We start from the raw sequence: 27,338 nt of genomic DNA, 5'->3' as shown, positions 1-27,338 counted from the left end.
GGTCTTGGTGGCTTTGTGCTTGTTCATGATGTACTTATGGGTCTTGGTGGCTTTGTGCTTGTTCATGATGTAGTTATGGGGTTTTGCTTTTCTGACCAGGGACTCGGTTTAGTGTACATGTCTGTACTCGTGTGCAGTGCTAGTAGGGACTGGGAGCTGTAAGTATGTAGCATGCGGCTGATGCACTGTACCTGTTTGATTGGGCAGCAGAGCTGGCATCTGGCTGGCATGTCAGCGGAGCCTCGCCCCTTTTCATTCTCCATGGCCGATCTCTCATTAGCGTGATAAAGGCTAAGTGACCTCTGAACTCTCCACCAGTACACTCGTGCTTACAAAGGGAGGGACCGCGGCTGGCATTGATTGCAGTGGCATGCACTGGTTTTATGTGCGGTTGTAATTTGACACCAGGTAGTGGGGGTGAAAGTCCACTTACCTTGACGTTTATTTTTTACGTCCACCCGGTACAAGCAGGGAGATGGAACAGTGTTTTTCTGATCCCGGCCAGCCAGTAGTTCAGACCCAAGGATCCTAATGCATCCTTAGCTACCATCATTTAAAGGGTTATCTAGAATATCGGCTAAACCTCGGAACGATGATCACAGAGGTTAGATTTAGCACAGTGGCAGTGAGAGGTGGACGCTCTCCTCTATCGGTCTGTTTGAGATCCCGGTCTATCGCTCTGACGGTGGGTAAACAAATACGCTGTTTCCCTGCTCTCCATGTGTCTTGAACCTTTGGTGTACGATCTCACATGAGATTCCAATGTTACTGACCATTGAAAGCTGTTGCCTGAGTTCTAAGAATTCTAAGAATAAATTCCCCACCAAAAAAACATACGGTACATCTGAAAGGATTTCATTCTTTTGCATGCTATGTTATCATGGCTATTGTACTTTTTTGATGTATCAAATGTTATCTTTCTTGATTCCCCTTCCCTATCCTAATCATCTGATCTTGAATGATGCACGTGTCTTGTCATGGCATTAGGCCTAGTACTCTTACTTCACGTCTTTGCCATTGAACACTATTCTCATTCTTGCCTTTTGTTTTTCCCCTTGATGTATGTACTACTGTAGGTGTACAGTCGTTTACTGTATACATCAATAAATTATTTATTTTGTTGTACTTTCTGTTCAGTGGGTGTAGTGTACAGTGTGTTCTGTTGTGGCACAGTGAACATTACCATGAGAACTCTTTAAAAAAGGAGCAGATGAACACCCATAACACTCCTGAACTGCTCAAACGCCTCCACACTCGCATACTGCAACATGAACACACACACAGAGTAGCATTTGTAATCTCGCACTTGACTTCTCTGCAAGCATTTAGTAGCACACTGTGTAATTTGGCACAGCGGTGTAAACGCGTGTAGTATAGAGCCCGTTCTGACCCAGCTTTCTCTCTCTCTCTGTCCCCAGGCGTACTCCCAGGATGCCTACCTCCGTGGTCACAGTTCCTACAGCGGAAACGCCCGGCACATCCCCGATCCTCCCCCCATATGCTACCCCAGAGTAGACTGTAAGCCTCCGGGCATGGCTCAAGCCACAGAGGCCTCCTCCCCAGCGGGGCAGGCGTGCCGTGGGTCAGTGGCACCTCCCGACCTGGGGTATCGCAAGGAGATCACCGTGCCCCCCTCCCCGCCTCCCCAGCCGTACCCTAAAAGCCAGATGGCGGTGTGCATGCGCAACGACGGCGTGAGGACTGTGGTGGTTCCACCGGACCCGGTTCATATGGGTCGCATGGGCCCGCCGCACAGGATGGATTACATGGACCCCGTCTACGTCAGGGCCAGGCCCGGGTCATTGGCCCAGTACCCTCTGCCACGGAAAGCTGATGTCTACCCTGCTGGGGCAGGGATGGTTCCTTATGGTGCCCCGGGACCACACTATCCAGGCAACCACCAAAACATTGACTGGCGTACGTACCAAACGTACAGGGAGTACATCGACAACAAAGGAATCCATTCCCATGCCAGCCGGACCATTCAAGAGCGGTTGGACAGCCTGCGAGCTGCCAGCCAGAACACCTTTAACACCGCGCACCACCTCCCCCGGGCAGGCTGGGACCCCCAGGGCATGCGCCGCAGGAGCACGTCCCATGACCGCTCGTATCACGCGCCCCCACCCCACTTTCAAATCGCCCCGCGCAGCGCCTCGCAGGACCGCATGAGTGGGTCAGAGTGGATGGCCCACACGAGGAACCGGCCCCCTCGCAGTGTGTCCCAGGACGGCCTCACACACAGGGCCCGGGCACGCTCCACGGACTATGTTGACCCTGCAGAGTTGGTACGGCCTATGGACGGGAGAGGCGCCTACAACAGGGCAGACCAAGGTACGAGGCCCAGCAGACAGTCTACCACCAGGCAGGCTGCCCTCCACAGACCTCCTGCAGTAGGGTATGGTAGCAGAATGAGGCGAGTGCCCAATCCCGCTCTCTATACTAAGGGACCAGAGTCTCTCCAGACCCGCTCCTCACCCCTGCTCTCAGATAGACCCTCTCACCTGGGGAAGAGCATCAGTGCCGAACCTTCCCCTGCTGACCAAAGAGCTGTGGTCAAAGGTAACCATGCAGGCCATGCAAACCAACCAGGCCAGAGCAGAGGGCGCGCTGAGACCATGCACCCTGAGGCAGGCAGAGAGCCAGTGGTGGGACACAGGTCCTCCTCCTGTTCAGCCCCCCAACAGAGACCCCAGAGGCCTGGCATCCTCAAATACAGCCAGCCTGACCCTCAGAGCCGGGTGAACGGACGGAGCCCTACAGAGGGCGTGGTTCTGAGGGAGAAGCCTCCCCCCGGAAAGACTCCCAGCCCCCTCCGCCACCACTCCTACATCCTGGCCGTGAACGACGACGCGGCCGACTCCACGGGGGACGCGGCAGCGTGCTGGCTTCCCAATGACACACGTCGGGAGATGCAAATGCGCCGTCTTGGGGAGCAGCGTCAGGCCTCCTGTTCCAGCAATCTGGACGAGTCTCTGGACTCCATTCCCTTCATTGGTAAGAGAAAAAGCAGCAACAGCAAGCTCCGCCGTGCTGAGTCACCATGGCAACGGCAGCAGGCAGCAGTAACACGGGGCAGGCAGAGCTAAGAGCCAGATGTAGAGATGGCACTAGAGATCTGAATACAGACGAGAAATATTGCTCGGCAGATGCTGTGGATGAAGACCAGGCTATTTAATCTGAAACTCGTTAGTTCTGGCCTGGGTTATGGAGTTTAGATGCAGAGTTAGGTGTATGTTTACAGAGACGTAAACCTCCTTGCGTAGATGTTTGGGATGTTCTGTATCTGGGAAGGGCTGAGCGAGAGTTTAAACCAATGTGATATTTTGTAGTTTTCTACAACCCCCACCCCCCCCCCCCCACCCCCAAGTTCCCTTACAGAATGTACTGGCCATTAGTTATAATAACTACATGATAACAACAATCTTTGTCCAATCAGTAGACCAGTTAAATCCACACTACCAGAGGTTGCAGGTACTTACTCAACTTTCAACCACATAGTCTGGTTCTGGAGATGGCTCAGAAAACCATTTAACTGTCTTGGTTTTGGGTCGGAACAAGCAATGGTTGTCAAAATGTGTGTCCTCTCTATCGCATCATATAGGCTCACACATACCCTACACGTAATCAAATGCAATAAATAATTCTATTTGAAATCACTTTGCAATAATTTCAGAAATTTGTGTTTTCAACTCGGCAAGCAGCAGTGAGGGCAAAGATGAAAGATGAATAACAACTCTGAGCTTGTGAGTTTGATGCAACGTTGCTATGGTGACATTGTGAATGCCAACATTGTGCACATTCATATGATGAGCGTTCTTTGGTTTTTGTGCTATCTGAATGTGTAATTATTGCAAATTTGCAAAAGCCACTACAACAGCCTAAATAAAGTGTCTCGTCCATCTACAGTCAGAGTCAAATGATTGAATATTTTATTTTGGTCCCCCCACCCCCAACTCTACTAAAAGATTAAAAAAAAAAATGTAATTTAAAGAAAATGTGGTTACAATGATCACTATGAGTCAACTAACTGTATAATTAAATGTATTAGGCTGCATTTTCCTCCTTGATTAGATTGATGATTGTATTAGTATGTATTTACTTTTTTAGGAAGTTAAGACGCTCTTATCAAATTCAATCTCATGTTTAGTTACTTGTAGTATGGGACAAATATGTAGGTCCAAGTGTAGATTGTTGTTGTAAGACTCGTGCAGTAAGTTGTCCCTGAAGGCTGATCTACTTGCTGTTTTTATAAGGTCAAGGAGGAACACGGTGCTCTGCAGGTAGACGGTGAGGCGGAACTGGGGCACAGGCAGCGACGGCTCTGGGTGGTTTTTAGCTTGTCCCCATGGGAGAGAAGTTAGTTCTGAAGTTAGATGTGGGTCTTTATCTGAAGAGAGAAGTTGGATTTGGAGTAAGATTTGGGTCTTTATCTGAAGAGAGAAGTTGGATTTGGAGTTAGATTTGGGTCTTTATCTGATGTAGTTGCACCACTTCTGGAATTGTGCGGTAGGCAGTAAGATGCCAACTTTTTCATTTAGCATACTTGTGTATTTGATTGAGCAAAAACCTTTAGTTGCCCTTTCACAAACCTTTAACTGAATTATTTGTAGACCTAGTTTACTTTTTATTGACAATTTTGTCCTGTATTAGGGCTGACCTTCGGATATTTTTTTAGAATTCGAAGCTTCGGGGGGCCGAGATTAGATTTTAATTCGAAGCTTCGAGATAAAAAAAAAATTATAAATAAATGTTCTAATTTATTATTAAAAAAAATATATATATGTTTATGTTGTGGGACTTGTACAGAACTTTGTTCAACTTTGTCAGTGCTGTAAAGTTTAAACATTTTAAAATCTTAGACAAACTAAACACTTTGCTTTCATGAAATATTGTAAGCAGTCATTTGAGGCTTTATAAAAGCAGCACAATGAACACATCTGTCAGTGCCGAGTCCGACCTCATCCTAAATAACAAACAGCATTGCTTGTTGTAATTAACAAAGAGAGGCAGAGTTGATTTAGCACAAAAACAAAACTTTTTATTTATTTTATTTCTTTATATATTCAAATTTTATTTTCATATTCGAAGCCCATGCCCATCGAACGAAGCTTCGAAGTATTCAAGACAGCCCTATTCAAGACAGCCCTAATTCCCATGGTCCATTACATTTTTGGAGTTAATCACTTGGAGTGTGAATGGGATATCACCAAAATTGAATTTTCAAACTTTTGTTAATTAGGTTTGAAAACATTGTTCATCTTAAATGTTAAAATTTACATATGGTTCTGCGTTGCCAGGGGTCAATTGATTGGCAAGTTGTATCTGTAGGTCTGATGTAGTATATATTGTATAAGATAATGGCTAGATCTACACATTGAAAGTCTTGTTATAGTTGGCCTGTGGTTTGTTGTACTTGGTGTCATGGGGCTGGGTGTAGCCTATGTGTTTCTGACTGATGTGGGCAAACATAAGGGTGATGTAAACCGAAGCTCGTCATAGCTCATTTCTTATAGGAATAAGCACCACTGACGTCAGTCGTTTCACATTCACTTAAAAAGTTCTACTTTATATACTTGGCACTGTGCCCTCTCTCTAAACAGAGTGCTTGATTAATTTACCCAGGGTTTAAATTTTTTTGGAATAAGTGACCGTTTCCAATTAAGGAATTTCCCGTCAGTCGATTTAAAGGCCCTTTACATTTCCTATGACCTTGTGTGTCAGGTTGCATTACTACCATTGACCGTGGTCCATGTACCAGTGTCTGGTGAGAGGGCCAGGTGCAGACAAAGCAGGCAGTGACGACGATGATGCGGCAGCACCGCCATTCTGGGCCTGGTGCCCGGGCTCAGGAGAACAGAGACCTGATTGACCGGGCCGCCGGGCCCCCCATCAATGACCCGTTTGAAAGGCCACTGGCCTTGTCCCTCATCATGTGAGGTCAGCCTGCGTTCCCATGGCCCCGGGTGGCAGTGCAGAGTGGCCAGTGTTTTTGAAGCCCGGACTGTAGACGAGGTCACATTCTTTTCCATCTGGAATGCAAAAGCTGATCATTTTCAAAATATTTTGCAGTGTACCTGGATGTTTGGAAATAATTCTGAAGAGCTCAAAAGAAGATCTGACTTCATGGCCATGCTGTCACGTTTCATATATTGTGACGAGGGTTTCAGTAGAAGATTTATTTTATAATATACATTTGATTGCTGGAGGTCATTTAGAAGCTTTACGTGAGAGTAGTTAGTTAATTACATCTATTAAGGAAGTTGTTGTGCGAGAGCAAGACCACGGCTGACCAATTCTAACCTGGTACTAGCCGGTGAGATTGTGGCAGCCTCCTCGGCATGCTGCTGGTGAGCCGGCTGGGTCTGAGCCAGCATCCTTGGGCCTGGCTGGACCAGGTGGCCTGGTGTAGGGCCTGCCAGGAATGTGAGCGTCGCTACCTGCAGCTCGAGGAACCTGGTATGTTTTTGTGCTTTGGTATTTAATGCTGGTTATACAAAATTGCACCGTTTATATATTTCCGGTCTTCCCTCCCCAGCCGGCCAGGTGTAACTGCATCATATGATATGCACTTTGATGTGTGTAACATTGATGGGGTTGGTTGATGTGTTTGGATGAAAGGTTTGGTGGTGGCCTCTGTTCACTGCCTCACAGCAATGGGTGGGGTCTGTATTGGTCTAATAGGCCCATGCTGGTCAAGGTTCACTCCTCTTTTCCTTTGCCCCGTTTGAGAGTTGGGCGCAGGCTGGATCTAGGACAGTGGCTTTTAAATTTAGCTCCAGAAGCCCCTCAGCTGCAGAGAATCTTTTTACTCTTGGGCTCTTTTGGGCTTGGAGCTCCAGGAGTGGGCGGTACTCGAGAGTTAAGAACTTCTCTCTCTCCCTCTCTCTTAAGAAAAAATAAAACCACGTCAGAGAATGATCTGTCCTCGTTCTCGGCTGTGTTTTTGGTGCAGAGCCATGGGAGTCCTATGAGCCACTGGAGGACTTTTTTTCTCTCTCAAACGCTGCAACTTTCAGTTTCAGTAGCGTAACCTAAGTTGCTGATGACGGGAAAAAAAAAAATTGCAGCAAAATGTATTTTAGTCCTACTTTCACTGTACCAGGTGGTGATATTAATGTCTTGTGTCATAAATGCTTTGCGTGATTTGCAGACGAGCCGGCCAGCCCTAGTGTCGACCGTGAGGCCACGCCCATTCCAGCTTCTGCTGTGATATCTGTTGCCCCGACCATAACCACAGTGCCACCCAGCCCAAACTCCCCCTGCCCTGTCATTCGTCGGCAGCTGTCACATGACCAAGGTAAGAGGCACTGTGGGGGTAAATTAATGGGGCTACTCCTGGTGTGATTATGGTGCAGATAAGGAACAATGAATCCTTGAATCCTCGCTAATTCGGAAAATGATATTGTTCAAACCAGTGATGTTTGATCAACTGAATTACATATGGAATACCATGGCCACACTGATTCACCCAAAAATGATGATGAAAAAATTTGTCACAAACTATTTGATTTTTTTGTAATTTAACGACCCATCCCTAATACATGCTAACTCGTGGAGTTTTCAGTGTTTATTCTGGTACATGCTCAGTCATGGAGTTTTCAGGGGAGGTTTGACATTGACCCGGTTTCTTTATAGTCCAGGCGTGAATGGAAAAAACACCTTCTTGCTCAATCACTGCTGCTGAATCATATCAAACGGAAAGAAAACGGCACATCTAGGGATGGCAATCTTTGGGAATATCACTTGAAAAGAGACCTTTTATGTAAGGTCCCAACTCCCAAGAAAGTTGTAACCATATCACAATACTGGAAAATGGACTGGAATTAATGAGTTGATCTTAAAATGGAATCTGGGTTCTTGATTCCCACCACCCTAGAAATATCCCATGTTCCCTGTTCTACGTATTATTTAAACCCACGACTGTCTGGGAGCTCGATCACTGACCCTCATTAACAGGTCTGTGAGCTCGATCACTGACCCTCATTAACAGGTCTGTGAGCTCCATCACTGACCCTCATTAACAGGTCTGTGAGCTCCATCACTGACCCTCATTAACAGGTCTGTGAGCTCCATCACTGACCCTCATTAACAGGTCTGAGCTCCATCACTGACCCTCATTAACAGGTCTGGGAGCTCCATCACTGACCCTCATTAACAGGTCTGGGAGCTCCATCACTGACCCTCATTAACAGGTCTGTGAGCTCCATCACTGACCCTCATTAACAGGTCTGTGAGCTCCATCACTGACCCTCATTAACACATCTGTGACTTGTATTATGATTTACTAAAATGTTCTGCAGCCATAACACAGTCTCTCATACTGTCTGTCGTTCGCTCTTAAAAGAGTCCCTCAGAAACGCCATCCTGGAGTCCGATGCAGCAACCAAAGCAGAGAGGTCCAAGTCCTATGACGAGGGTCTGGATAACTACAGGGAGGAGGGCAGAGGGTGAGTCCCTGCTAGTGTCCAGTCTTTTGTCCTAAAATCAACTTCTATCAACTTCTCCTGTCTAAATATCTGTCCCTCTGTCCTCCTCCTGCTCTTTGTATCTCAGGAGATCGTCCAGTAAACACATGCCCGGTCTGAGGGGCCTCAAAAAGGTGAGTTCTTCTAAAGCGTTTTTTTTCCCTCTGGATTTGAGTCCAGAATGTGGGTACGTGGATCCGTCTTTTTGGTCAACCTGTGTCTCAGTGTGAGACTACATTTCTCAAATTCGGGTCCCAAACTGATGAGGTTTGAAGCCACTCCTAGGAGGATTTCGACTTCAATATAACATTGTAAATTCAGTGTCCGTACCTTGGCAAGATTACTGCAGAAACTTGGTGAGACCAATGAGAATGAAAGACAATGGGCCTCATTCATGAAGCGATATAAGAACAGATTTCATTCTTAACTAGCATTTCCTCTTATTTTGTTCTTACCTGGGATTCAGCAATGTTTTCTTATTGTTGCTTTTCTCTCAGGCAAGACCAAATTCTAAGAGTGGTTGAGAGCACTCTTACCCAGATAAGAAACTCTTACCCAGATGAGAAACATTTAAAGGTCCCATGTTTTGCTATTCCTTTCACTATTTGGGCAATGTTACACAATTCCTGTGAGTCTATGGAACACATCTGTAAGGTTTTTTTCTCCAAAAAATTCATTGTTTTGTATTTCTAATCAAGTACTCTAAAGCAGCATTTTCCCACTTCAAGATTTCAAGCTGTTTTGGGCTGGGCTCCGCCCATACTCGCAAAGCGCTTTGAGTGACAGTCACCCACAGTCTGCACTGGCAGAGAGAGAGAGACATAGAGAGATTTAGGGGGATACTAATTAATTTTGACGCAGGGGGGCATAATCCCACCAGACAATGCATTGGTAACTTGTTTCAAGTGACAATATATACCCCTGTGAATATTATTGCACGGATCGGAATACGGGCGTGCGCAATGATATTTTGCAGCAGGTTGACAGGGATATGCGAGTGCTCCCGACTGCGCGTGTGTGCGGTGCTCCGTGTCCCTCTCTATCTCTCTCTCCCTCTCGCTCGCTTGTTCTCTGCCCTCTCTCTGTCGGCACCCGCGCCACGTCAACCCGTTTGAGGAAGTGTCAGTATTTCCACTTGCTCTGTTGTTGAGCGAATTGTTGATTGTAGGCGGTGACTACAACCAGTGCCTTATTCACGTCAGCAAAACAGTCAAATCAGAATGGCTTAGTTCAGTGAGGGAGGATCTTGTGAACTCGAGACTGGACTGATGAGCCAAAATGAGAATTAGAGACACAGACCCCATTGATACAACCCCACATTGCTAGAAAACAATGCTAAACACTGGAAAAGGCAATTTATAACACATGGGACCTTTAAAAAAAAGCCTACCATTCATAATAATAATACATCAGATTTATATAGCGCTTTTCCTAATGCTCAAAGACACTTTACAAAACAAACAATATAATACAATACAGTTTTAGTAGATAAAATAAAAATATATATAAAAAGGTGAGAGAGGAAGGAGTTCATGGGTTGAAAGCAAACCATTGGTCAATTGCCCCCAAATACGACATTATAAACCCAGAACTTTTATTATTATTTTTATCTACTTTTTCCTCCTATTTTTCTCCCATCCCAATTTAGTCGTTATGCCAATTCCCCCCTCCCCAAACCCAGAACTTTTCAATAATAATTATTATTATATTATAACTTATTGCGTGTGTTCTGCTTCTGAAATGGATTATATATTGCTGTTAGAACAGTTAGATGCTGGCTGCCCAGGCCGTATGCATAGAACACATATTTATAACCTCTCCTCTCCTCCCCTCTCTCCTCTCCTCTATTCTCTTCTCTGCTCCACACCTAATGTTCTGAGCGCACTCTGGGTTTTAGCCACAGGGACCTTTCAGAGAGAGATGACAGGTGACAGATCAGGTATTTCTGAACCTATAGGTTCGGAAATACCGGATCTGTCACCTGTCATCTCTCTCTGAAAGGAGAGAGCATAGGATCAGCAGCATATACATAACAGTATACTGCACGATTGGTTCTTGACAAGCGCGCAGTCGTTCAGTATTGACAGTCTACTTTGCTGGAGCGATTTATTTTGCACTATACAGTATACGTATAAGTACAAGTATAAGTCTTTATTTGTCATCAGATTAACACACACACATGTGATGAGCGACCCACAGGAACACACACACACACATGCACTGAGTCGCGAGTCGTGAGACGTGTGTGTGTGTGTGTGTCATTTTTAGATCAGTCGCAAATCGCTTCCTGTTGAATGGATCAGACAGGGGGATCAGATGCCGAACCACGGCTGTTTTACACACGCCTCATTTGCCTTATAAGGAGATGGCAGGCGTTTCTTTTTTTTTTATCTGCTTTTTCTCCCCATTTTCTATTTTTCTCCCATCCCAATTTCGTATTGTCCAATTCTACCCTCCCCTGTCTCGAACGTTGTTAGACCATGCCTCCCACTGGTCGACTGCAATGTGGACCAAGCCCCTCTGGTACACGAGGAGGCAGCTGTCGCATCTTTTCACCTGTACAGCACGATCTCTCAGCGGCGAGGAGTAACGCGTGGGAGGCTCACGCTGCCCCCGTTGCTTCCTGATTCTGCTGTACAGGCGCACCTACAACGTCCGATCCCCACCCACCGGCTTTCCCACCCCCTAATACTGCCAATTGTATTAGTATGAACGACCAGCCAAGCCAGAAGCAACGTCGAGAGCTGGGCTCGAACCCAGCCTCTCCTGCGTTAGTGGCGAGCGCCTTGCCCACTGCGCCACTTAGCCACACTGGCAGGCGTTTCTGTTAATCGTTATTGCTTTTATTAGCGATATCCATTCATTTTTCATCAATCTAGCCTCACGTTACCATTGGGACTGTCTATGAGCTTGAACAGGGAAAATACTGCCCCCTATCGTCTCCCGGATGGTAATTCACCCATTGGATTGGACTCAATGAAAATGTTTGAGAAACACTTCTCAGGCATGTAACCCGAGCCGATCGGATTCATTGTGGACCCTCAGAACAGCGTGGAATATGTGTTTCGAGTGACTAACGTTGGATCAATAAACCCGATCGATATTTGGAGTGGCGATCAGGAATCTTTTTGCAGAACATCTGATGTGAGGTAAGGAATCTATGTTACCAGTCTTGGGGTAATCAGATGTATTTTTCACATATCTCAACGTGTGTGTGTGCGTGTATGACGTTAGCGCTGACCAGGAAATAGATCATAGATTTTTCAGCTTCTCTAGCGTGCATAAGTACACATTATACTATCGATAATCTAGCGTTTATTTGAAAACGATTAATAAATAGGCCGAAAAATGACAACGTGTTTTGTGTATTCCACTAAAGAGCTATTATCACGGAATCTTTTTTTTTTCTGGACATTTTCAAAAAATTCCGTTTTTCAAAATGGTATAAAACGGAAATGTATAGATGAAAAAAACAATCCGTTTCGTACATGTTGACTGCAAGCAAGTCATTGATAAGCGACGGGCGTATTAGACACATAGCCATAATATAGAATATGTAAGGGATAATGTATAGCTACGAGGTCATTGTCGCAAAATAATTGACCGACACAGAGTTTAGAACACCGAGGCGCCTCACAGAGGTGTTTTAAACGTCAGTGAAGGTCAATTATTTTGCGACAATGACCGAGTATAGCTATACATTATCCCGCTTATTACATGGCTAACTTACTAACAATATACCTAATTCATTTTACACCATCGACGAGACGAGATCAAATGCAGACGCAGTTGTTCTGTGGCTCTGTCCCAAATAAAGTGATTATTATTATCGCCGGCAGGTGTGTCTGATTGCACTGAAACAGTGTGTGTCAGTGGGCTTGATTGCTCCAGCTGCGAAAAACAATAATCACCGGTGGTTATCGAAAAATTATTCACCGCTGTCAGGGGCTATTGACCAATCACAATCAAGCATTTCGGCTTGATTTGAATGTTAAAACGCCATGTAATAAAGAAATATAACACATTCAGTGCCACGCTCCTTTGACCATAGGGCTAGAGTGCCAATAAGGAAGTCAATGGGAGGTCGGGAAATTTGCGAAGGCTTAAATTATATCTTAAATTATGGCTATGGGTCTAAAACACCCCTCGCTTATCAATGACTTGCTTGCAGTCGACATGTACGAAACGGATTGTTTTTTCATTGGTACATTTCCGTTTATACCGTTTTGAATACGAGTATAGTTTTGGAGAGTTCTACTAATTCCAGAGAAATTCAGCGATAATAGCTCTTTAGTGGAATACACAAAACACGTTGTCATTTTTCGGCTGATTTATGAATAGTTTTCAAATAAACGCTAGATTATCGATAGTATATGTGTACTTATGCACGCTAGAGAAGCGGGCTGAAAAATCTATTATCCATGACCTGGTCAACGCTAACGTCATACACACACACACACACAGACACGGTGCGATGGCTGAGAAAAAAACATCTGATTAACCCAATAGTGGTCAAATAGAGTCCTTACCTCACATCAGATGTTCTGCAAAAAGATTAATCCAATTCCTGATCGCCATTCCAAATATTGATTGCATTTATTGATCCAACGTTATAGTCCAAACCACATAATCGAAAGCTGCTCCCAGCCTCCCCAGTGAATGTGGTAACAGATACTGCTTGCCAGAGAAGGGAAAACCCCAGACCAGACTTTTTTTCTGATTCACATGCCCACCCAATCCAATCCAATGATGTGCAATACCATCCGGGAGACGATAGGCGGCGGTATTTGCCCTTTCCGAGCTCAGACCCATTCCCAATGATAACGTCAGGCTGGATGGATGAAAAATGTATGGATATTGCTAATAAAAGAAATAACGATTAAAAAAAACTAGAACTCGTCATTGGCACTCAACGCATGGCGAGTTAACACGACTAATCTCGTCGTTGGCACTCAATGTGTTAATATCCATTTTTTTTCTATTGATATTGTGTGCAACACAGGAGTTCTTCATTATAGGAGGATTCATCAACTAAAATAAACAGTTAGTTAGCAAGGGTAGAACCTACCACCTAATGACATTGGTTCCTTGAAAACACCCTGCACCTCTCGTGATTTGGTTTCTTTGTGTTGCTTGACTATTTTTTTTTTACCTGTCCACTTGGTTTTGAAGCATTGGGAAAACAGGCATTGATGTTTACTAGTAGGATTTCCTCTAGAGCCTGACCAATACTGGATTTTGAGGACAATACCGATATTTGGGTGTAAAAAGAAGTTCCGATATTGATTGTGTTGTGTAGGGCTGTCTTAACTACTTCGAAGCTTCGTTCGATGGGCATGGGATTCGAATATGAAAATAAAATTTGAATATATTTTTTAAGAACATCTTTTTTTTATTTTATTATCTTTTAGTGATTTTTTGTGTGCAAAATCAACTCTGCCTCTCTTTGTTAATTACAACAAGCAATGCTGTTTGTTATTTAAGGTGAGGTCGGACTCGGCACTGACAGATTTGTGTTCATTGTGCTGCTTTTATAAAGCCTCAAATGACGGCTTACAATATTTCATGAAAGCAAAGTGTTTAGTTTGTCTAAGATTTAAAATTTTTTTAAATGTACAGCACTGACAAAGTTGAACAAAGTGCTGTACAAGTCCCACAACATAAACATATATATATTTTTTTAATAATAAATTAGAAAATGTATTTTTTTTTTTTCCTTTTTTTATCTCGAAGCTTTGAATTGAAATCGAATCTCGGCCCTGAAGCTTCGAATTACAAAAGAAAATTCGAAGGTCAGCTCTAGTGTTGTGTGATTCTATTCAGCCCATTTTCATTCAGATATCTTGAGGTGAGAAGTCAAGGGACCTCTTTAAACATGACCATGGCATTTTCCTCCCCATCAAATTTAAGCTAGCTTACAATAGTTTACCTTGGAGAAAAATCTCCTCCCTTTACCTGTGAGCTCTAGTTTCATATGATACCAGTATATTCACGCTAGCTTTAAAATAAATGCCTGCTAGAGCCCTTTAAAGACGGCTAATCAAACGGTGGGATATTAGTAGCATAAACGCAGATATCTGTGATAACTTCTGATAAGACAATATCAGCCGACCGATATATCGGTTGGACTCTAGTGTTTTTATTCTTTAATGCTGCAGGCTGTCCTCTCTCCAGTCATGTTCAGGTGTCCTCTCTCCAGTCATGTTCAGGTGTCCTCTCTCCAGTCATGTTCAGGTGTCTACGTTTGCATTCTTAGGCTCTTAGACCCAGCAAAGTTACTAGATCACTCACTCATTCACTCACTCACACACTTACATGCTTGTCACCTTGACTAATGTTCAAAGAATCTGTCCCCAGGCTGCGCATCTATAACACTATGTCCTTGTTTATTTCCAGGCTCTGGACGGGCATAAGTCTTCTGACGAGTCTGGGTCTCGGAGAGATTCCTCTTCAGATATATTTGCGGATTCTTCCAAAGAAGGCTGGCTCTACTTTAGGCAGCTCAACACAGATAAAAATAAGGTACGTGGTTGATAAATCCTTGCATGCATCCAAATAATTGTCTAACTTTAGAGGCCATTCTATGATCCAAGCATAAACAAATTGGTAGCCCCACCATTAGAAATAAGAATGGAGACATGTTTTCATTGAGCTCTTAACACTAACGGATATATTCGTTTTTATTGTATTTGCTGTATGTTGTTGTAGCTGTAATTTAATAGTTTGTTTACATTGGTCATGTTTGTAAACACAGAGGAGTTAAACAGATCTATATTCAGATTGACAGTGGGTTAAGTTCCAAATAGGCAACATTGATCAACATTGGTCCAAAACAAATCACAGATTGAGCCTTTAGAATGTGTTGAGGTGTCCTCGAGATGTAAACCTCACCATCGTCTTATATCTTTAGAATGTGTTGAGGTGTCCTCGAGATGTAAACTTCACCTCCATCTTATATCTTTAGAATGTGTTGAGCTCAAGGTGTAAACCTCACCTCCATCTTATATCTTTAGAATGTGTTGAGATCAAGCTTTAAACCTCACCTCCATCTTCTGTCTCTGCAGCGGGGGGGTGGGGGGATGAAGTCGTGGAAGCAGATCTATGCTGTCCTGCAAGGCCACTCCCTCGCCCTCTACAAGGACAAAAAGGATGGGGTGTCTCACGCCTCCCAGTCCGAAGAGGACCTGCAGCCTATCAGCGTCAAGGCCTGCCTGATAGACATCTCCTACAGTGACACAAAGCGCAAGAATGTGCTGCGGCTGACCACGTCGGACTGCGAGTACCTGTTCCAGGCAGAAGGGAGGGACGACATGCTCTCCTGGATCAGGGTCATCCAGGAGAATAGCAATCTGGACGAGGAGGTGGGTTCTCAGTCCAGTTCTGTACTTTTTACTTTACCATATGGGAATTTTGGCTCTCCATTAGGGATTCAGAAAAAAACTACATTATATGAATATTAGGGCCAGAAACAAATATAGAAGAAAAAAAATCTATATTGAATTGTTTAATTTGAATCGAATCTAGTGTTAAAATCCCCAAATCAATCTTTTAATCTGTGGATTTTATGCTGAACTACTATGGAAACTCAGTTCACCAAATTACAAGGTTCTGGTCCTCTGTAACCAGCAATACTAGGCTAATTGAATTGATATGGAATCTAAATTTAATCAAATCGGGACCTTGTGAATCAAAATCAAATCATGTAATTAATGCCGATACCCAGCCTTAACACATTGTGTGCCGGCCGGATATGACGAATTATCACTGGAATACACAAAACACGTTGTCATTTTCCGGCTGATTTATTAATCGTTTTAAAATAAACGCTAGATTATTGAGAGTATTTGTGTTCTTATGCACGATACAAAAGCGGGCTGAAAAATCATTTATTCGTGCCGCGCTCAGCGCCGAACGCCACACGTTGTGAACTCTGTGGAGAAAAAAAACTCTGATTAACCCAAAACTGGTAACATAGAGTCCTTACCTCAGATCAGATGTTCTGCAAAAAGATTAATCTAATTCCTGATCGCCATTCCAAATATCGATTGCGTTTATTGATCCAACGCTATACTCTGAAACAAATAATCCACGCTGCTTCCAGTTCCCTCAATGAATGCACTAGTATCAGGTTGCATGCCCCAGAAGTAAAATGACGACCGGAGTTCTTTTTTCTGATGCAAGTCCCATCGACTCCAATCCAATGATGTACAATACCATCCGGGAGACGATAGGGGGCGGTATTTGCTAATTCGCTAATAAAAGAAATAACGATTAAATAACGAGAACTCGTTGTTGGCACACAACGCATGGCGAGTTAGGACGAGAAATCTCGTTGTTGGCAACCATATACCATAGCCATACAATACACAAAATACAACAAACAACTTGAGGTGATCATTGACTGTTAACCAGGTTCATTTGTAATCAAATACTCTGCCCTGAGGGGAGAGTCTCAAACTTGGAGTAGAAGGGTTGGTTTTCTATGCTGTCCCAACACAGACCTGTGGAGTGCTCTCAACGTAGAGTACTGATTTACAGTCAGTCTCAGTCTGTTAGTTTGATTTAAGGTCATGAAGACACTGACCCCAGATCCACACACTCTACTGGAAAGCATAGTGAATCTGGGCCTTCTGGAAAACATGCTGGTCAGAGATTAGCATTAAGGGGGTCTGGATGTTTGTCTTCTAGTAAGAGTCAGAAACTCTACATATAGTGTACTGGACTTAGCTAAAAATCTACTATAAATACAAGAGAACAGGGTTCTTGGCCTAGAACTAAGCCCTCCCCCGACCCTGCCTTGTTGCGTTTACCCAGTTGCCATGGTGTTTACTGACCAATTAAACTTTACTGTCTGACTGTCCTGTCTTGTAAGAAATCAAGCCCACAGCACCTATGACCTTGTTACTAGATAAGAAATATATATGAAATGAGATTTTCTCTTGGTTCTGTTTTGCTTCATGTCTACAGGAGAAGTAGAAGCATGTCCTGAAACAAATGAACAGTGTGGTCGTTTGTTCAGCTGTTTGCCTTTTGGTTTCTCTGGTCTGTAGTTCCCAGAGAGATGGTGTCTCTAATCAAATAAGCTGAAACCAATGACTTCCCGAATTCCACACAAAACAGGTTCTGGGAATTAAGAGTAGCCCATTTTTCTGCTGTCTACTTTGATATCCCTTTATGAAGAAAAGTAGGTTTGGTTAGCGGTATCGGATGATGTTTTTTTAATTTTTTCCTCCTTTTTTCTGATTTTTCTCCCATCCCACCCTTCCTGGTTGTTGCGCACTTTCCCCTACTGTTGGTCCGAGAGGCCGGAGACTGTCACATGCTTTCCTCCGACGCATGTGCAGCCTGCCGGCAGCCAGCCTGGCCGCGTAGATTCTCACTGGAAGAGAGTGTAACGTGTGGGAGGCCGCACTACCTCTCTCCAGATCCTCCCCTCGCTGAGCAGGCGCCCCGACCGAACTGTAGGGGTTGCTGTCCACAACGCCCAGGACCCACCCGCCAGCTTTCCCACCCTCTAATACTGCCAATTGTATTAGTGTGAACGGCCAGCCAAGCTGGTGACAACGCCGGGAACACGCAAATCCAGCATCTCCGGCGTTGGTGACGAACGCAATCTCCGCTACGCCACCTGACCGCCCTTCAGATGATGTTTTAATGGTCTGATCTAGTGCTGTGAAATTATTAGAAATGTTTAACTCGTTAATCTCATGATAGGCTGTGATTAATGACAATTAATGCAAAATAATTATAATATTAATACATAGCAAATTCCATCTGAAAGGGCTGTGGTGCATAGGGCGGTGGTTCCTAAACCTTTTCAGTCGGGCCCCCCTTGGGTAATTTGGGCGCACCCCACACACACAAATGGCCAAATGTATTAGTAGTCTGAAAAGCGTAAAAAAACATCTATTTTGTATTTTTCTCTACTGGTCTTTTTTCATTTGAACATTAAACTTGAGGTTCCATAGTTATGTGCATTTATTGGGTCTCATAGTAAGATGAGCACTTTACATTTTATAGAAAATAAATAAACATTCTTACGCTTTTATTTTGAAGGCTAAGTTGAACACATGTTATGGGTGCGTCAGCTTTTCTTTCATCTCATAGCGGTGTCAAATACATAGACATATATAATCCAATCCAATCCACTTTATTTATAAAGCACATTTAAAAACAACAAAGTTGACCAAAGGGCTGTACAAGTCCACAACATAAGATAAAACATAAAAACATAAAATGTTTATAAAAGCACACAATAAAAACAAGTACAATATGTCACATAAAAAGGCAGGTCTCTCAAAATCTGTTTAAAACACAGAAAGCCAGAGCAAATAGATGTGTCTTGAGGCGTGATTTGAACACCTGCAGTGTGGGGGCCTGCCTAACATGCAGTGGCAGCTCATTCCAGAGCTTTGGGGCTGCCACAGCGAAAGCACGGTCCCCCTAAGCTTCAGCCTGGACTTTGGAACAGCCAAGAGGAGCTGGTCAGAGGACCTGAGGGACCTTGGGGGAACATAAGGTTCCAGCAGGTCCGAGAGGTAACCCGGTGCCAAGCCGTTCAAACATTTAAAAGCAAACAGTAAAACCTTCAAATCAATTCTAAAATGCACAGCAAGCCAGTGGAGGGCAGCCAGCACAGGGGAAATGTGCTCCCACTTTCGTGTTCCCGTTAGCAGACGGGCAGCGGCGTTCTGAACTAGCTGCAAACGAGAGAGGGAGGCCTGACTGACGCCAACGTATAGGGCATTACAGTAATCAAGGCGAGAGGTCATAAAAGCGTGGATTACAGTTTCGAAAACAACGGGATAAAAAAGGTTTGACCTTGGACAGCCTCCTAAGCTGGAAAAAACTCTTTCCCACCACAGCATTGATCTGCTTGTCCAACTTTAGGTCACAATCAAACTTCACCCCTAGGTTGGTGACAGTTGGCTTCACAAAAAGCCCAAGGGGGCCCAAGTCACCACGAGGAGACACATGCCCATTGCTGGGACCAAACACCATGACCTCTGTTTTACTGTCATTGAGACATAGACAATTTAATGCCAGCCATGCCTTAAAGGGGAACTATTTTACTATTTCTTTCACTATTTGGGCACTTTTACACAATTCCTGTGAGTCTATGGAACACCTCTGTAATATATATATTTTTTTTTATTCATTGTTTTGTATTTCTAATCAAGTCCTCAAAAACAGCATTTTTCTACCTCAAGATCTCGAGCCGTTTTGTGCCTGGGCAGCAGAACTGTGTGCAGCTCATCTTGTATCTCAACATTAACATGCAGCGGTGTCTTTCTGACATCACAAATCATCACATTTTCAAATGACTCAGTTCAGTGAGGGTGAATATTGTGAGAGGAGAATTGGAAGAATGCGCCAATATGAGAATTTTGAGACATAGATCATATTAATATAAGTTCACATAGCTAGGAAACAATGCTAAACACTCAAAAAGGCCATTTATAAGATAGTTCCCCTTTAACATCATCAAGGCATGCTAACAATGGTTTCACCAGGTTGCTATTGTTTCTTTTTAACTGGTTGGGTGCCGAAAACGTAGAACTACATTTCTGTAGCCCAATCGTTGAGTGCCGGAAACATAGATCTACGTTTTTATCACAGTATTTCTTTTAATCGTTATTGCCATTCATAATTCAGCGGGGCACCTTGTGCATACTGTTCTGAGTGTGTCTGAGCTGGCAGATGGTCTTATACTGCCCTCTAACGCCTTCGGCCATTATTGCACCCCGTTAGAAACGGGTTAGTTTCTTTTTTCTATCGTGTCGGGGCGGGTCCTAAACACTCCGGAACAACACACGCTTGTAGGGATGGTTTGGACTACTGACCCCGCCTGCCCTTTGAAGTGCAACCGCCCAACAACGTCGGAGACGGGATCACTGTGGATAACTGGAATGGCGATCAGATAATTGGATTCTTTTTTTGCATTACATCAGATACCATGTAAGGACACTATATATGAAAGCTTGCGTTGATCTGATATTTATTTCTACCGTGATTGGAGCTATCTGTGTTTTATGTGTGTGGCTGTCTGCCGTTGGGTTGGGGGGGGGGGGGCGCGCCGGTCTAAACCACATTGCATGCTTGCACGAGGAAGGATAATAATGATGATCTAGCGTTGATTTCCAGAAGATTCGATAATCAGGCGCAAAATGACGACGTGTTTATTGAATTACACAAAAACGCTGTTTTTGCGTCTTTTCCCTGGAATTACTCAGAAGCACCCAAACTATTCATATTCAAAACGGTATAAAACGGAAATGTACGAATGAAAAAACAATCTGTTTTTTGCACGTTGACTGGAAGCAACTCACTGACACTTGATGGCGTTATTAGACCCATAGCTATACTATAAAATATAGGTTTAGCTCTACAAAGTACAACTATGTTTACATGGGGTTACTGGACTGCAAGGCCAGGTCACTTCCCGGAAGGGGCGTGGCACTCAATGTGTTAATGGAATGTAGATCTGACTGTCATCTACATAGCAGTGAAAGGAGACGCCATGCTTTCGGAGTATAGGCCCTAAGGTGAGCAGATATAACACAAATCAAATTGGCCTGAGAATTGAGCTCTGGGGAACCCCGCAGGGGAGAGGTGCTGTGTGTGGAGGATACAGCATTGCCCAGGCTAACACAAAAGCTTCTCTCAGACAAGTATGATCTAAAAAAAACTCCAGGGCTGAGCTTTTAATGCCAACCCAGTGCTCCAAACGGGAGAGCAGAATATTGTGATCCACTGTGTCGATATAAAGGCTAGATGACTCACTCGTGCTGCTGGCCAATGGAGACCGACGTTGCCACATGGTGGCCATCTTGCCACAGGCAGCACACCCACTCATAACATGAATGTCTATCGTGCATATACTATTGAAATAACCATAGCTTGCTCAATTTTCAACCGATTTTCAAACTGTTTGGTTTGTTATAAATGTCAGAGATGTAGTTATCATACTGCATACTTATAATGGACTTTCATATGAAAATGATTTAAACATGTCCAAGCATCCTGAATCATTAACACATTGTCCGCCCCATGGGTTATATCCATCAATATAGCCAGTCTGCCAGCACTATAACCCTATGGAGATGTTCCCCTTCTTTGCAGGGCTATAACTTTTTAAATTGTATTGCTATATTGACATTACTATGGCCCATTCAACATCGATTATCTATCGTTCCGGATGTGGGAACGTTATATTTTTTCATTCACATATTCATACTAAAATACGGTCTAAAGTATAAATATGTTTTTATCGTTTTCTGCAGCATTCTCCAGAACGTGATTTATAGCCCTAAATGCATTATATTGATGATCAAATACAGTTTGATAGCGATCTGCGCGAGATAAGCTCTCTGCGATGCAGCTGGAGCACGGCTTGGTGGCCTGGATCAAGGACTATCTCACTGAGAGGCCACAGTACGTCAGACTAAAGGACAGTCAGTCTGACGTACTGGTGAGCAACACCGGCGCCCCCCAAGGAACTGTGCTGTCACCCTTCCTCTTCACCCTCTACACCTCAGACTTCTGCCGCAACTCAAGCGGGTGCCACCTGCAGAAGTTCTCAGACGACTCCTCCATCGTAAGCTACATCACCGACGATGATGAGGAGGAGTACAGAGCCCTGGTGGAGAGCTTCGTGGGGTGGAGCGACAGCAACCACCTCCAACTCAACACCAGTAAGACCAAGGAGCTGGTGGTGGACTTCCGGAGGGGCAAGAAGAGGCCCCCCCCGATTCCCATCTCCATCCGAGGGGTGGATGTGGAGATGGTGGACTCATACAAGTTCCTTGGGGTGCACCTGAACAATAAACTGGACTGGTCGGACAACACAGAGGCCCTCTACAGGAAGGGACAGAGCAGGCTGTTCTTCCTGAGGAGACTCAGGTCCTTCAATGTGTGCAACAAACTGCTGCAGTCTTTTTACCAGTCTGTTGTGGCCAGCATCCTCTTCTATGCTGTGGCATGCTGGGGAGGCTACATCAACTCAAGGGACGCCAACAAGCTCAACAAGCTGGTGAGGAAGGCTAGCTCCGTGGTGGGAGTCGAGCTACCTAGACTTGAGGTGATGGCAGAGAGGGGGATGATAAGGAAGCTGGCTGCCATCATGGAGAACCCCTACCACCCCCTCTACGACGAGCTAGTCAAGATGAGAAGCTCGTTCAGCCACAGACTCATTCCCCCCCGACACTCAACTAACCGCCTCGGACAGTCCTTCATACCAGTGGCCATCAGGCTCCACAACAGTGGGCAGCGACTAGCAGCCTCCCGGCTCCACAACAGGGGGCAGCGACAGCGACTGCTACCAGACATTGACCTGGGACTTATAGGAACCCAAGGAGGACAACCTACACTACCTTAGGCTTACTGTACCCTATGTGGATACTGTGATACTATGATACTGTGAATAATGTATATTTCAGTGGATACCGTGATACTGTGAATAATGTATACTCGGTAGATAGTAAATTATAACACTACCTCATGCATACTGCACCTTATGTGACACTGTGAATAATGTGAATATTCCTCAGCTAGTCAGATAGTAAACTATATTGACCATATTGATCAAATTGTTTACACTGCCTGTGTTGTTTTTTACTACCTGTATACTGTGTTGTTTTACTACCCCCCCCCCCCCTCCCCCCATGCTGCTATGATGCCTGAATTTCCCCAAGGGGATCAATAAAGGAATATCTTATCTTATCTTATAAAAAATTTCAAATGGACGTGCTTCTAGAAGTTAATACTTATCATCTGATGTTGACCGGATGGGGGGGGGGGTCGTTTATAATTCCGTGGCCAACGTTAGATGATTCATCTAGTGTGGGTGATATGATCATTAGAGCAGTTTGTATCGAACGCGGTTAAAAAAAAAACGCTGAAACTCACCGCAGCTTCCTCGTAGCGTTGGGCGATGAGCGTGGAGCAAAAATATTCCTATTATGGGATGTTGAAATATGCGATCCATCTCCAGGTTGTATAATGGTATATACGTCCAAATCATGTTGTTTATCGAGTTATTGGTAACGGATCACTATCCATTGTGTCGTGCTCGAATCCCGGGACCTATAGCGAGTGATCGGACCGAATTTGGATAAGCACCAGTTTCAGTTTCCGGTTTCCGGTTTGTGCGATCCGCCGATCGGCCACCAGATGGCGCTCTTGAACCGTTGGAGAGTTGAGAGGGGATCAACAGTAGATCTCAAGTCTCCGGGGGAGAAATATGATTGCGATCACAGATTTTTGAAATATTGATCTCAATGACGTGTTACGGCGTCATTGGCAGAATGAGCATGGCGGGGAATGACGAGTTTAGGCGTCCTTGGCAGAGAAAGTGTTAATGTTAGTGGGCGTGCTGCATGTGACAAGATGGCCGCCGGTGAACTACGCTGGAGACTCCGCCTTGCACCATCTAGTTATATATATCTATGGTCATTGGTCAATACGTTTTTGTTTTCCAATTTCTTTTTTCTCTCCCTGTTTGGATATCTAACGTAGCGTCAGCTAGCTAGCTCGTTACCACAGGTGATATGTGTGACGGAAGCTGAGCAACAGTGTTTCTCAGAAATTTATCTGAATACATTTCGTTCCGCTCTGATATTGTGTTCCACCGATGGTCTCGCATAGTCAGACCCTCTTCACGCACATTGGCCTTGTGTCAGCAGCAGGGCTGCAACTAACGATTATTTTGGTAATCGACTACCTAATCTGTCGATTATTTTTTCGATTAGTCGACTAATCTAACGATTATTTTTGTCATTCGATTAGTCGACTAATCTAACGATTATTTTTGTCACACCCTCAATCTCTGCTTCCTGTGGGCATGGCTCCTTCTCCAATGCATGTTTTACCTCACATGCTCAAGTCTGCACACCTGTGAATGTCACCCTGTTGTCCAGTCCCTCTGCCTTAACAGTTAACTTAACATAACATGATGATCCCATAGCAAATTAAAATAATGACTCATGAAACATTTGAATTTGGATCTTAAGCAACTTTCAATCAAAATGTATTTGAACAATACAACAATCACTCATAACAAGATAAATAAATTAAATAATACAAATTAAAGTGGAAGTGTTTAATAACAAAAAGAAATATATAGCAGACTTCTTAGCTTAACATCCCAGGGAGCTAATGGGATAACTGGGGATGTTGTTTGCTCCTGACAAGAGTCTCAAAGTCTGGGGTGATGGTAGACAAAGCAACTCTGAGGTCATGCTCAATGTCCAATCTGTTCCTCTGCATTGTCTTCAGCTGGACCAGAGCTAAGAAGCCACTTTCACAATTTTTTTTTTTCTTTTATGACTAATCGACGCAAACATTCTGCGTCGACGAGTTTTTATGATCGACGTCGTCGATTATGTCGACTAATCGTTGCAGCCCTAGTCAGCAGTCCACTTGACTAGTAGGAACAATGTCTTTTTCTCTCATCTCCGTTCGCCCAGGGCCCCCAAGGGGGATGCGCCCCACAGTTTGAGAACCACTAGCATAGGGGAAGTAATCATTAGTACTAATCGCTCACAGCAGTCTTCAATAACAGTGAATGGCAGGGCGGTTGAGTGGCGCAGTGGGCAAGGCGCTCGCCACTAACGCAGGGGATGCTGGTATCAAGCATATACTAACACAATTGGCAGTGTTAGGGGTGGGAAAGCCGGTGGGTGGGGATTGGACGTTGTGGACAGCGACTCCTACAGGTCGGTTGGTGTGCCTGTACAGCAGAATCAGGAAGTATCGGGGGCAGCGTGAGCCTCCCATGCGTTACTCCTCGCCATTGAGAGATCGAGCTGTGCAGGTGAAAAGATGCGACAGCTGCCTCCTTATAACAAGGCTTGGTCCTCACTGCAGCCGACCAGTGGGAGGCATAGTCTAGCAACGTTCGAGACAGGGGAGGGGAGAATTGGCGAGGCGAAATTGGGATGGGAGAAAAAATAGAAAAATGAGGAGAAAAAGTGGATAGATCTTTTTTTAAATAACAGTGAATGGCGATCCATTTTGGGAATACATTTGTTCTCTGATGTAGAAATATTTTTTCTTGAACCTCCAATCACTTTGTGTTTCCGAGGGAAGCAAGCGTTATGATTGGAGGATCAAGAAAGGAGGGTGGGGCTTGAGATAGGTCAATTGGAAATGACAATGCTGTGTGGATATTTCAGGATTCCAAAGATAAATTTGTCAAAATGTGCAATATGGACAATATTTGCGAAAACTGATAACAATTGACCTATATCAAGCCCTGCCCTCTTTTCACAATTGTTTCTTCCCTCGGACAAACAAAGTGAGGATCAAGAAAATATATCAGTCTAGGAATGAGTGTCATTTTGATGTGGAAAATCCTGAAATGCTCACTACTTAACTATAAACATCCATTTAGGGTTCCTAGTTCCTATGTTCACTTAATGTTCTACTAAAAATGGCATTTTGTTTTGCGGTGTTGCCTTATATGATGTGCAACAGCTTTTAAGCCTTAATCTTATTTTACTTCCTCTAGACGCTTTCAACTTGACAACATAAACATTACAAATGAACCAATGTTCATTTCCTGTTGCAGTGTTTGCTAATATCATTAGCTGGCAGGAAATACACTTGGGTGTATAGTGGCTGGAATTCCACCAAAACAGTCTTAGATGTAACTGATGCTGATGCCATTTATCATATCTTTTAATATTTCAGAATGCCACTGTAACAAGCCAGGACCTGATCAGCAGAAAAATCAAGGAGTACAACACTATGATGAGGTATGCATCACTCTCGCCCCCTGGGGTTTTAACTACAGTACTGCACCCTTTCACATCAACCCATAAACATTCGATTATAATCTTCATGTTATTTTTCCAGTAGGGTTGAAACGTTCTTACATTCTTTTTAATAAGTAACGTTGTATTTGGAGCATTTCATGCAGGTTCTGTGCCTGTTGAAACCCAACACAAGTATGATATGTGCCTATGACTACCACAGTTTATTTCTTTGTGTAATCTTTTTTTTGTTCAACACACAGTGCACCCAGCAGCAGGTCAGAAGCTTCCCCCAAAACCTCTCGCCAGTCGCTTAGCATCAAACCAGCCTTCTTTGGAGGTAAAGGAGAGGGCAAGAGCCACAGTCCCCACTCACCCAAAGCAGGAGAGGAGAGGAGGGCTGTGAGAGGTAAGACCACTGTAGAAAGGTTGGGCTATAGTTTGTTAGCCAAATCAGGTGTCATAACAACATTTGCCCTTTAACACTTTCAGAGCCACCAGGGGGTGTCGTACTTACCTGGCTGAATGCCAGCACCCACTTCAATGATAGCGTTGTGAACGCATAATCTCTGTCTTAAATTATGGCTATGTGTCTAATCTGCCCGTCGCTTATCAATGACTTGTTTGCAGTCAACATTGTCGAAACGGATTGTTTTTTAATCGCTTCATTTCCATTTTATAGCATTTTGAAAAGCCCTCGTTTTTCCAGGAAAATATAAAGATTCCGTGATAAACGGCATTTACTGGAATATTCGGGCATACACAAAAACGTTGTCATTTTTCTGCCTATTTATGAATCATTTTCAAATAAATGCTAGATTATCGATGGTATATGTGTACTTATGCACGCTATAGAAGTGGGCTTAAATATCGATTCTCTCATTTCCTGATCAGCGGCACACGCACACACGCACGCACACACACACACACACATATGGGACACGTTGATATATCTGTGAAAAAAGCTCTGATTATCCCAAGACTGGTAAAATAGATTCCTTACCTCAGATCAGATGTTATCCAAAAAGATTATTCCAATTCCTGATTGCCATTCCAAATATCGATCGTGTTTATTGATTCGGCATTGGGTGCTGGAAATACATAATCCACGCTGTTCTGG

At 44.1% G+C, this 27,338-nt stretch overlaps 1 protein-coding gene across 3 annotated transcripts in view; it reads left to right on the top strand.

Moving 5' to 3' along the window:
* The window catches only part of arhgap21b (Rho GTPase activating protein 21b), a 109,362-nt gene that overhangs the window by 65,029 nt on the left and 16,995 nt on the right, over positions 1-27,338 (top strand). For all 3 annotated transcript variants that reach the window (XM_084328079.1, XM_084328080.1, XM_084328078.1), the window contains exons 8-15: positions 1,419-2,994; positions 7,151-7,297; positions 8,345-8,447; positions 8,554-8,599; positions 14,862-14,987; positions 15,530-15,826; positions 26,157-26,221; positions 26,482-26,627. In XM_084328079.1, coding sequence (XP_084184205.1) covers positions 1,419-2,994; positions 7,151-7,297; positions 8,345-8,447; positions 8,554-8,599; positions 14,862-14,987; positions 15,530-15,826; positions 26,157-26,221; positions 26,482-26,627 — 2,506 coding nt within the window. The remainder of the gene's footprint in view (positions 1-1,418; positions 2,995-7,150; positions 7,298-8,344; positions 8,448-8,553; positions 8,600-14,861; positions 14,988-15,529; positions 15,827-26,156; positions 26,222-26,481; positions 26,628-27,338) is intronic.

Source organism: Notolepis coatsorum (assembly GCF_963971535.1).
Source record: "Notolepis coatsorum genome assembly, chromosome: 13".
NCBI classification, from domain to species: Eukaryota; Metazoa; Chordata; class Actinopteri; order Aulopiformes; family Paralepididae; genus Notolepis; species Notolepis coatsorum.
The sequence above is the reverse complement of the archived record's forward strand: the minus strand, read 5'-3'. Positions and strand labels throughout refer to the sequence as shown.